At 37.9% G+C, this 12,429-nt stretch overlaps 1 protein-coding gene across 4 annotated transcripts in view; it reads left to right on the forward strand.

Annotated features, from left to right (window-relative positions):
- Nucleotides 1-12,429, forward strand: part of KDM1A (lysine demethylase 1A) — a 67,684-nt gene that overhangs the window by 16,650 nt on the left and 38,605 nt on the right. For 2 of the 4 annotated variants that reach the window (XM_017534505.2, XM_017534506.2), the window contains exon 3: nt 10,226-10,285. The exons of the other annotated variants lie outside the window; for them this stretch is intronic. In XM_017534505.2, the coding sequence (XP_017389994.1) occupies nt 10,226-10,285 (60 nt within the window). The remainder of the gene's footprint in view (nt 1-10,225; nt 10,286-12,429) is intronic. 4 annotated transcript variants of the gene reach the window in all.

The following is a 12,429-nucleotide window of genomic DNA, read 5'->3' on the forward strand; positions in this document are numbered from 1 at the left end:
GACAGGGTTTCTCCATATTGGCCAGGCTGGTCTCGAACTCCTGACGTCAGGTGTGAGCCACTGAGCCCTGTCAGGTTTTTAACTAAATTAACAAAAATCACTGATGTGCGAGAGTGGTATGATAAAAAGTTTAATTAATTTGGGGCTTGTTCACACAATAGTCATACTGTAAATTGAAAGAATTTTTAAAATGTACATGAAAGGTGATGTTAACGTGAATTAGTAAAAATACTAAATTACAGAAAATACACGTTTGGATAGAAGAATTTAGTTTAAGATTTAATGAAATTTGATCTCAAATGCTGTCATAATGAAAATTTCATATAACAAAAGATTGAGGACCAAAAATTTGATGAATTATTTATTTAGTAGAACAAGTATTAAAAGGCAGAATCTTTTAGACTATTGTATAGAACTTGGTATAAAAGAATTTGACCAGAAAAGAGTTGATTAATTTTAAGAGAAAAAAAAAATAAGTAGTCCTAATATTTTCACCTTATATTAGTGTAGTTCTTTGTTTATAAGGTACCCTGATCTCTCCCCTGTGAGGCATTCATGCTGAGTACAGTCAGTACAGCCATGTGTGCTGGTTGCCAAGTACTAGGTTTGGCAGCATGGATAGTAGTGGCCAGAGTTCAGGTGAACTACTTTGTTTTTTTTAAATCATGCTGAAACTATTCTAATCCCAGGCTTTTCTCTCTGATTTCTCTCTCCATGCCTACAAATGGAACCAGAAAGGACTAGCTTTCAGATTTGGTGAGAATTGACTCAGATTACCTCCACAGGGAAGATGACAGGATTCTATTATATCCCCTGGCCGAGCAGGAGATCCTGTTTTGCAGGTTTACCAGAAATGGCTAGAGAGTTCATTCCTGATAGAGTTGTCTGTGTTGTAATTTTGACATACTGGTGTAAAGTAAATGCCTGAAATCATTTGAGTTCTCATATGAAGTATGATGCATACATTCAAAAAATCGACATAGGGTTAGTTTTCTTGCCCCCGCTTTTGTTTTTCTTTTTTTAGTATCATTTCAGTGTTCTGGTTTGGATCTATGCTCCAAAATACCTTACTGGAAGGCTGAGGAAAAAAAAGTGACAGGCTGGAAAGGTAATTCAACAGAATTCTTACATTTTTATATTTTGAGGTACTATGAATGGATTGAATGGATCAAGATAAATACACTAGGCCAGGCGTGGTGGCTCATACCTGTAACCCCAGCATTTTGGGAGGCTGAAGCAGGCAAATCATGAGGTCAGGAGTTCGAGACCAGCCTGGCCAACATGGTAAAACCCCATCTGTACTAAAAATACAAAAAAAAATTAGCCACGTGTGGTGGTGGGTACCTGTAATCCCAGCTACTCAGGAGGCTGAGACAGGAGAATTGCCAGAACCCAGGAGTAGAGGTTGTATTGAGCCAAGATCCCACCACTGCACTCCAGCTTGGACAATAGAGTGAGACTTCGTCTTAAAAAATAAAGATAAATATACTATGCAACACATGGTCCCCGCTCTCAGATAATTTATAGCCTAGTATGAGACACAAATGTAGACATAAATGCATAATGGAAAGCAAAATACTCTTAAACATGATATCAATATAAAAATTCTAGAGGCATACAGAGGTAGAAAGGATGAAGAGTAGAGAATTGGTAGTATGGAGGGACATTTTTTTTTTAAATAGAGGCATTTTCTACAAAAAAAATAAGATTTTCCCCAAATGTAGTAGTTCCTCCTTGACTTTATTCTACATATATGATGATAATATTTTTTTTGCCATCACGGGACCGGATTCTAAGGGTTCAAAGAGAAAGAGTATATCCTCCTACAGAGAATTTGCAGTCCAGTGGCCAGTTGTGGTGGTGCATGCCTGTAATTCTAGCACTTAAGGAGGCTGAGGCAAATGGATCCCTTGAGGCCAGGAGATTGAGACCAGCCTGGCCAACATGATGAAACCTTGTCTCTACTTAAAAAAAAAAAAAAAAAGGCCGGGCGCGGTGGCTCAAGCCTGTAATCCCAGCACTTTGGGAGGCCGAGGCGGGTGGATCGCAAGGTCAAGAGATCAAGACCATCCTGGTCAACATGGTGAAACCCCGTCTCTACTAAAAATACAAAAAATTAGCTGGGCATGGTGGCGCGTGCCTGTAGTCCCAGCTGCTCAGGAGGCTGAGGCAGGAGAATTGCCTGAACCCAGGAGGCGGAGGTTGCGGTGAGCGGAGATCGCGCCATTGCACTCCAGCCTGGGTAACAAGAGCGAAACTCCGTCTCAAAAAAAAAAACAAAAAAACAACAACAACAAAAAAAAAATTAGACAGGAGTGGTGGTGCATGTCTATAATCTCAGGTACTCAGGAGGCTGAGGCATGAGAATCGCTTGAACCCAGGAGGTAGAAGTTGCAGTGAGCCAGAATCATGCCACTGCTCTCCAGCCCAGGTGATGGAGTGAAACCCTGTCTCAAAACAACAAAAAAAAGAATTTGCAGTTTAGTTTGGAGTTAACAGATGTTAATAATTAGCTACAATGAAGAAACTACAATAGAAATACATAGGAAGTGTGATGAGAACTCAGTTTTTATTTTTTAAATTGATAAATAAGGTTGTATTTATCATGTACAGCATGATGTTTTGAAGTATAAATACATTGCAGAATGACTAAATTTAGCTGAATGCGTCACCTCACGTGGTTATCATTTTTGTGGTGAGAACCTTACCACTCGGCATTTTTCAAGAATACAATGTATTGTGATTACTGTAGTCACCATGTTGTACAGTAGATCTCTTAGAAGTTGTTTTTAAGTAATGTTTCTTCCTAAAATCGGGTTTTGGAAATTTTGTGTTAAACATGAAAGGATGAAGCAGTTTTAGATCCTTGATTTTTAACTTTTTACTGCTTTTGGCAGATAAGAACCCTTGAATCAAACAGATGCTACAAGTTTATGTTTGGTCTTTAAGAGATTGACCTGCTTTTCTTAATGATGTCATTTCACTGATTATTTTGTTGTACTTTTTATTAAGGTAAAATAGTACTTTGTTTAGCTGATCACTTTATTTTTATAATTTATTTGAATTCTTTTTGTTGTCATTTCTTGAGTCTGATCATGTTGTATGAGGAACAAGACATTTTGTGAGGATTTTCTCTTCTACAAAATGAGACTTGTTGTGAGAATCAAATGAGAAAATGTGAAATCCACCTTTATGTATAAACATCTTGTATTTATTAAACAGAATTGATTTGAACCAAGATAGGGTAGATTAGTGTTTTATTTAGAAAAAAAATCAGGCAGGCCAGCTTTGGACCAGACAGACACACATACTATGTTACTTTGGGAGAGTGTTTGTGGTAGGCCATTTTCAGTAATGAGTCACTTAAGAAATAACTTTTTAAGCATCCTGAGCTGTTGGGGTGTGTGTGTGTGTGCGTGTGTGTGTGTGTGTGTGTGTGTGTGTGTAAAACTTAAATCTTGGTATTAATCTGTTATGTTAAATCATGAGAATGACAGACCTTGGGACTTTCTAATATAGATTTTTTTTTCCTTTCCTCAAGAGAAGAGCATAATTGAAGTCTTGCATCAGCTGTCGAGTTATAGCAAATGTTAACATCTTTGCCATGTTTGCTGATCACACAGGAGTTTTAAACATTTGAAGATAGGGTTGGAGTTTTGCTTTGGGGTATGTGTGTGTGTGTGTGTCTGTCTGTCTGTCTGTCTGTCTTATTTGAAGATAGATGAATGCACGTGGTTAGTTAATGCCTTAGAAGTCTTATCTTTCTCACAGAGGTAGGTAAACACAAGGCGTACTTACAGTAGAAGCAGCCTCTGATCCTATCAGATGTAGATAGCCAGAGTTCTACAAACTAGTCTGAGAGGAAAAGGGAATTCTCTTGTTAGGAAACTCATCGTTTCCAGATGTAAAACGTTAAAGTGGTTTTCTTAATAGGCAGTCCAGAAGAAAGTGAAATATTGTCCTTAAAGTAAGCTTTGTTATTAATCAGACACACCTTAAGCTTGGTAGTTGGATGACATAACATCTGAGTTGTAAGCTTTCTCTAGAACATTATGAAAAGTGAACAAACTAAGACTGCAGCAAAATAAGTAAGGATCAGGAAAATTTCTACTATGGAATGTGGAGGGAAATAATATGTGAAAGAGTAAATTCTTTCCATTGGCTTCTAAAGCTTTGCATTTCTCCCTAGCTTGTAGGGCCTTTTACTTTCTTTTGATAGGATTCTTGCTACTACTCAGTGGAAGTCTTTAAGCACAAATCTGTGGTATAGTGGTTCCTTCAGTAGTTCAGTGGAAGTTTCAGGCAAAGCTCCTACTTCAAGCAAAAACAAAAAAATTTTTTTTCTAAACCTTAAGAAAGCTGTTTTAGTTTAGTATTTTAAATGACACTGTAACCCAGGGATTGCTGTTCTAATTGGAACTCATAATTTTATTTTGAATGTTGCTCAGGCTGGTCTTGAACTCCTTGTCTCAAGTGATCCTCCTGACGTGGTCTCTCCCAAAGTGCTGGGATTACAAGTGTGAGCCACCGTCAGTCAATTCCTTTTTGAAACTGTGACTTTCCTTATGCTCATGAGATTAATCATGCGTTTATGACTCCTTCAAATTCCCTGAGCCTATTATTACCTTCATGCTATTTTGAAGTCTTTTAGTCCCATTCTTACTTCTGAATTCTGTTCTTTAATTTCCAACCATCTTTAGAACATTTCCATTTAATTTTACTAGCTGGTCTCCCAAATTTCCCATTTTGTTTATAGCATTACTAGTCTTCCTAACTTAAAACCCTAGAGTCATTCTGAAAGTTCTTTATCCCTTTTTACCAAGTCTGTTGTAAAGTCATGCATCTTACTATGCACAATGTTTTTCATTTGTTAGGCCTTACCCATTTTTACTGTCACCTTTTTCTAGTGAGTTTCAACTTATAACTAAATTATTTCAATAGCCTTTCAATTGGATCTCCTTTATCTAGGTTTTCCCTCTAATCCATCTGGTACAAAGTGGCCAGATTAGTTTAACTAAAATAGCATTTGTTTTGTTGTCTTTGTGCCAAAGATCACACCGTTTTCCTCCATTATCACTAAAATCACGTTCAGGTTTGGATACTGGAAAGGGCTCATTTTACCAAGCCATTTGATCTCTCACTACTCTTTCAGACCATCTCCTTCAGTAAGTAGGTACTGTGCAGTCCTCTGTACATACCATGTCTGTGCTTTGTAGATGTTCTGGACCACAGTGGTGGTTTCACTGCCTCGCAGTCTATCCAGATCTCTCCGGAATTGTTCTGAAAGCCTGATTCTCTAAGATGTGTCAGCTTCTTGTTTCTTAACAGCAACAACAAAAGTTTCCTTGTAGGTATTTTTCATCTTTTCCCAACTGGATTATAACTCTTTGAAAACAAAGTCTACCTATTCTACTTTTTATTTGTGCTTTGGAGTTTTGGGTGGATATAGTAAACATTGAATTAGTGAGATTATTAAATAAACTCAACTAGTGTGTGAATACGATGAAGACTTATATTCCAAGTTGGCTTTAACTTTTGAAGTTTTTTTTCACCTGCTAATTTATCAAGTTAAATTGAAATCAACAGGGTGGCATTCACTTTTATTCCATAAATTTGGCCATTTTGATAAATTTATCTTCTATAAGGAAATCATTGCTTCCTAGATGTAGAAGTTTCTTAAAATGTTTATAATTTGAATGTGATTTCAAGAAACTAGTCAAAATGTGAATGTGAACCTGTGTTCTTAGGAACAGCCAACCAGTGATTTTCACCTCCTTGTTTGTTTGCCAGATAAAAGCATTTGAAAGTTAACATAGACTTCCTTTTAAGATCTTGGAAGAGTGGTCTTTTGAGTATTTGAATTAAGATGAGAAAACACTGAGTAGTGTGATTATAACTACAACACTTCGCTGTTCAAGGACTCTTAGATCTGAAGGTCTAGAGGACTACTGAAAGGCTGTTACATAAGATAAACGAAAAGAATCTTCATTTTCAATTTGGAGTTGCCATGTACAAATAAGCTGTTTGAAGAATCTCTACTTTAGGCTGATTGTGGTGGCTATGCTTATAATCTGAGTGCTTTGAGAGGCTGAAGTAGGAGACTAGGAGCTCAAAAATAGCCTGGGCAACATACCGAGAGCCTTTCAAAAAAAAGAAAAAATTTAGCCAAGTATGGTGGTACATGCCTATAGTCCTAGCTACTCAGGAGGCTAAGGCAAGAGGATCTCTTGAGCCCAGGAGTTCAAGGTAACAGTGAACTATGATTGCACCACTGTATTCCACCCTAGGTGACAGAGCAAGACCTTGTCTCTAAAAATAATTAAAAAATTAAAAAGAGTCTCTGCTTCAAGCTTGAGGAATATTTTGTAGATTTGGTGGTTTGGGATAAAAACAAAAGAGTCTCTCTTGTGTAGTGGTGCCAAAATCAGGGTGTTATTAAAAAGTTGCTTTTGAATATTTTCATTTTCTATTTTGAATTTGCGCTCATGGAAAGCTAACAGTGCTACTTTCCTGCTGTTAATGTGTCTCTGAGCCACTATCAGAAGCAGAGTCCTAGGCTGGAAAGACCCAAAAAGCAGATGAATAAGGCATTTTATATCTATCATAATCAGAGACTACCTGGATGAAAAGTTAGCTGCAAATGTTTTATGTGTGCTGTTTTTAAGAAAATGTTCAAGAATTGGTCCATAATATACTGCTAATAAAGATTATCTTTCAGTTGTCTTTGGAGAAGTAGGCACCTTCAAAATTCTCTCAAGTATGATTGGAATGAAAGTAGCAACTTCATCCTTTATTTCCAAGCAAGCTAACATCAAGAGATAAATATCTTGTTTCTTAATTTTAAGCCCTTTTAAATTTTGTTTTCCATAATTTCTTATGTTATGTGGTACCTTCCGCTTGGTTTCCTTCTACTTCTCTGCTTAAATAGTACTTTGGAGTTTCATTTCTCTCTCTCTCTCTCTCTCTCTCTCTCTCTCTCTCTTTTGAAACAGAGTCTTGCTCTGTCGCCCAAGCTGGAGTGCAGTGGCGCCATCTCAGCTCACTGCAACCTCTGCCTCCCAGGTTCAAGTGATTCTCCCACCTCAGCCTCCTGAGTAGCTGGGATTACAGGTGCACACCCCACGCCAGGCTAATTTTTATATTTTTAGTAGAGACAGGGTTTCACCGTGTTGGTCAGACTGGTCTTGAACTCCTGACCTCATGAGCCACCATTCCTGGCCTGGAGTTTGATTTCTTTTTTGACATTTTGTTGTTATGGGATCCCTTTAAAAATCTTCCCAGGGTATTGAATATTTTCTGTATCTCTCCTATTTTTTAAATTAAAAAAAACAGTATCTTTTTTTTTTTTTTGAGATGGAGTCTCACTCTCTAGCCCAGGCTAGAGTGCAATGGCATGATCTCAGCTCACTGCAACTTCTACCTCCCGGGTCCTGGTTCAAGCAATTCTCCTACCTCTGCCTCCCAAGTAGGCGGGATTACAGGCACGAGCCACCATGCCCAGCTAATTTTTTTATTTTTTAGTAGAGATGGGGTTTCACCATGTTGGCCAGTCTGGTCTTGAACTCCTGACCTTGTGATCCACCCACCTTGGCCTCCCAAAGTGCTGGAATTACAGGTATGAGCCACCACACCCAGCCAAAGAATACAGTATCTTTTTAAAGAAGTTTTAAAATTCCTTTCTTCAAAACCAGAAGACAAAAAAGACTGCTTCGTTGCTCTTTTGTTCTTGTTAACCTGTTGAGTACGCAAGTCGGGTAAGAAAACCATATTTTTTTGTGAGTCAAAGCACCATTGAGTCACATACAAAAATCAGTCAAGAGCTATCTGTAGGTTAAATTAATGAGTTCATTGCGTGACATGTATAATAGTTGGAAAAGAAGAAAAATGATAGAAATAGGAAAGATAAAGTAATTCAGACTCAAGCTAGCTTGAAAGTGTGTTTTCTGGCCTGGCGCAGTGGCTCAAGCCTGTAGTCCCAGCACTTTGGGAGGCTGAGGCGGGTGGATCACGAGGTCAAGAGATTGAGACCATCCTGGTCAACATGGTGAAACCCCGTCTCTACTAAAAATACAAAACATTAGCTGGGCATGGTGGTGCATGCCTGTAATCCCAGCTACTGAGGAGGTTGAGGCAGGAGAATTGCCTGAACCCAGGAGGCAGAGGTTGCGGTGAGCCGAGATCGCACCATTGCACTCCAGCCTGGGTAACAAGAGAGAAACTGCGTCTAAAAAAAAAAAAAAAAAAAAAAAGTGTGTTTTTTGAGTTTTTTGCTGTTGTTTTTCTTTTTTTATCTAAGTTTTTAGTAGTGGTGAGATACCTTTGTGACAAGAGATTGTTACTTTTATTTTTGCCAAGTCATAAACATAATTTGAAAGAGAAGAGCTGTGTTATTTGGAATCTTAAATGTGATTCTTGGAAACTATTTGTTTCATTGTTCTGAATCCCTCCCTGCTTTTTCTTTTCCAAATACAATTCAGTTTTCTGATCCAGTCTTGCTCTATTTGGAACCAAACAAAAAAATGACAACATTTTTTGAAACCCTATGAAATATATATATAATTTTTTTTTTTTCTTTTCGAGACGAAATCTCACTCTGTCGCCCAGGCTGGAGTACAGTGGCACAGTCTTGGCTCTTTGCAACCTCTACCTCCTGGGTTCAAGTGATTCTTCTGCCTCAGCATCCCAAGTAGCTGGGATTACAGGCAAGTGCCACCACACCTGGCTAGTTTTTTTTTATTATTATTATTTTTAGTAGAGACGGGGTTTCACCATGTTGGCCAGGTTGGTCTTGAATTCCTGACCTCAAGTGATCCACCCACCTTGACCTCCCAGAGTTCTGGGATTACAGGCGTGAGCCACCGTGCCCAGCTCTACAAAGTATTTTTTATTAATAAATCCAGAATTTACTAAGAACGAATGTATCTGATTTAAACTTTATCATACAGTTTAAAATGTAGGACGTATATTTTCGAGATAAGTTTGCAGATGGATCTAGTAAGCTGATCTTCTCTTCATGATTGTAAACCCTTTTCCAAGGGCTATAAACAAGTATACCTTGGGCCTTGTCTGAGGAGCATAGTAATCTTAAGGACCGTTCAGACAAGAGCATAGTGGAACAAGTTTAGAATGAGATTCTATTCTAGCTTCACAACAGAGTAACACATTCTAATATCACTGTTAGAAATAATTTCCTATATCTAAATACCTTCTTATTCTCTTTGTTCCCTTCTAACTCAAATGGTGGAATAATCAATCCACTTTCTTATTGGGGTGTTTATTTTAAAATAAACTGTTTAATGAAGCTTGTCTGAGTTTATTTAGATCATTGGAAGGTAGTGGTTTATATCTTCCAAAGATCATGCTCATTTTCTTGTAGTGTACCAGGTGACTAGAAGCTTAAGAGCATTGTAACATCTGTCTTGATGGTAGATTTTGGAAGAGTTCAGAAGTCAGTCCATTCCATTTCAGATTGAATTTTCAAGCTTTGATTCTTTTCTTGAAGTTGCTTCTACATATTAATCAATGAGGAAAATTTCTTGACAAAGCTTGTTATATAGCATGAAGCGGAAGATCCAAGATCTTGCCTGCCTTCCTGTATGTTCCCACAAGTGTGTGTTTATCTACACTGCTTGGCACATGTGTACAGAGTGTCTTATTGTGTATCCTTTAGTTTTATTTAGGAAGCACTGGCATATTTAGCTGTAGTAGTGTCTACTGATTAGAGTACATGAAACTTCTTTGGGGACTAAGTCTTTTAGTTATACTCCCTGCTTTGAAGTGAAGGAGAGAATTTTTCATTAAAATTAGAAAGTTGAAGGGATATTAAGTTGAGATGCTGAAATGCAACTCCAGGTTCTAGAGTCTATGTCACCTCCATTTTCAGTCTAGCAACCATTAGTAAAAGACCCTTGGCATCTATTTTCCCCTATCCAGACTATTAATATTAAATAAGACTGACAGCAAGGATTTAGTGATTAGAAATACTATGTACTTTGTTCCACTGCCTTTCAACAAGAATCAGCATGTAAAGTTGAAACTTCCTGACCAGAAAATGGAAGACTATGATGTAATTCCCTGGGCCTTGATTCCAGAAGAAGGAGCTCTCTGAAGATGGGTTTACTAGTTGGTGGTGAATTCATGAGTCGCCAGCTATTAGGCCTTTATGTCCAGATATTATCCGAATTTATGGAGTAAGGTCCCTGAGTTCTCCTCTTTCCTTCCACAGGGCAAGCAGGAGGACTTCAAGACGACAGTTCTGGAGGGTATGGAGACGGCCAAGCATCAGGTGAGGGTGGCATTAGATGCTTGCCACTTAGTAGCAAGAGCCGCCAAGTCAGGAATTGATGCTTGCAAGTGTTTTTGGCTGTGGTATCCACATTGTAGCCAGAAGCGCAGGTGAAATTTAACGCACAGGACATAGTAGTATTGTAGGAGAGAGTGTAGCCAGAACAAAAGCAAGCAAAACCTTTTGAAGTCCTCAGGCCGATCTCAGCCCTCCACTCTTTGTGTTTTCGAGGAGATGGCGGGTACTTTTCTCCCCAGCAGCCTTTATATTAATAGTAAACATGATATAAAACATAGACTTAGGAATCATGGGACCCTTAAAGGGAAATACAGCAGTATACACAGAGAGGAAATGCCACAGGCTCACAAGTCTTAGAAAAGACTGAGGGGCATTCTAGGACTAGTCAGGAACCATGTGGCCAAGTGACATCTTTTTAAAAATGGTTGTTACATGGTATTGGGTACGTTTTTTCAACATTACATAGTTAATCATTCTTCAGTTTAAACATTTTGTTTCTCATGTGAAAATGTCTTTTGAAAAGTCTGTTTGAAATACTTCTTCTGTTCAGACCAAACAGTATGAGATTTCTACTTCTAGGAAAAGGTAAAAGAATTTGTAGGGGCCACCATCTGGCACAGTTAAAATTTAACCCAGCCATCCAAAATAACATATCTGGATTTCATCCTTTACCTCTTGAAGGATGTTTTTGTTCCAATTGTTCAAAGCTGGTTCATAGATATGTTTTGATAGAATTGGAATAGGCGCTACGTAACTTTTGGAGGTTGTCATTTTTCAGCTGTCTTAAGTCTACTTTAAAATTATTTGTCTCTTGCAGTTTGCATATAACAGGTCCTGGGACTATTTGTATTTATTCTCTTGAATCAAAGATAGTTCATTGTTAATACAGCAATTAGTAGTTAGGGGATCCAGCATGTTAGGAGTAGACTTTTACAAATGATGTCCCAAAGATTGCAGGTTGATAATCAGTTATCTTAGCAGAATTAAACCCCATTCAGAGTGTATCTGTGGCATGTAAACCTTCAAGAATGCCTTTCATCAAGTGACTCACAATTAGATCTTCCATGGAACTGTTGAAGATCAGCAATAGCCTTTAGAGTTTTAATCTTGAAGAAAGAAATCAGGTTTTCTTGTTTTTTGTTTTGTTTTTATGTGACTATTTGCTCTTTTGCATAAGTAAACAATATCATATATTGCTGAAAGTAAAAGCAGACTTTCATATAAAACAGTAATATTGCTGATTACTGTTAGTAGAACATGAATTTTAAGTGTTGCTAGGAATGGTGGTGACTGTTCTAAACCCTTCAAGATCTTTCTTCAGGTCTTTGTCGTGTTCAGAAGCATGCATTTGTGAAATAATCAAGGTTAGAAACGTGCTTGTAAGAGATCAACATTCTTCTCTTAAAGCCAGATGACCCTCATGGGTATCTTGGTGCCAGGATCATGTCTTTACTTCTTAAAATCCACCTCAAGTTGGTGTACACATCCTAAATCTTAGAGCTAGAAGAGAACTTGAGGTCATCTTGTCTCACTTCCTGCCTTCAAACAGTATTGTATCTCCCCTGTTTTATGGATTAGGATCTGAAACCCAAAGAATTAAATAAATTGACCAACAATGCACCAGCAGTTCTGGAGAAGGAAAACCCAGGGATCTTGCTGCTTAGTGCAAAGGCTATTCCTTATACCCTTAGAATCCTTTAAAATAAAGTATTTAATATGTAGATTGCATCAGGCTTTTGTTTTCACACTAGAAATCTAGTTATAGTTATGTACTTGATTTTAAAAATCAAAGGCAAGTAACTCTTGTGGAGGCCTTCTTTTCTTTGTTAATTTTTATATCTCTGTTTACCTTACTGCTGTCAAGATGCTGCCTACATTGTACCAGAATCAGGAGGAAATTATTTAATAGAATAGAAGACCTGTCATCTCACCTGCCTCTCCCACTTTTTCTCCTTCTAATTAACCTACTTCAAAAGGTCTAAATTGGCCAGGTACAGTGGCTCACACCTGTAATCCCGGCACTTTGGGAGGCTGAGGCAGGTGGATCATGAGGTCAGGAGTTCGAGACCAGCGTGGCCAACATGGTGAAACCCTGTCTCTACCAAAAAAAAAAAAAAAAAAAAAAA

This window comes from Cebus imitator, unplaced genomic scaffold (assembly GCF_001604975.1).
Source record: "Cebus imitator isolate Cc_AM_T3 unplaced genomic scaffold, Cebus_imitator-1.0 Scaffold87, whole genome shotgun sequence".
Classification (NCBI taxonomy): Eukaryota; Metazoa; Chordata; class Mammalia; order Primates; family Cebidae; genus Cebus; species Cebus imitator.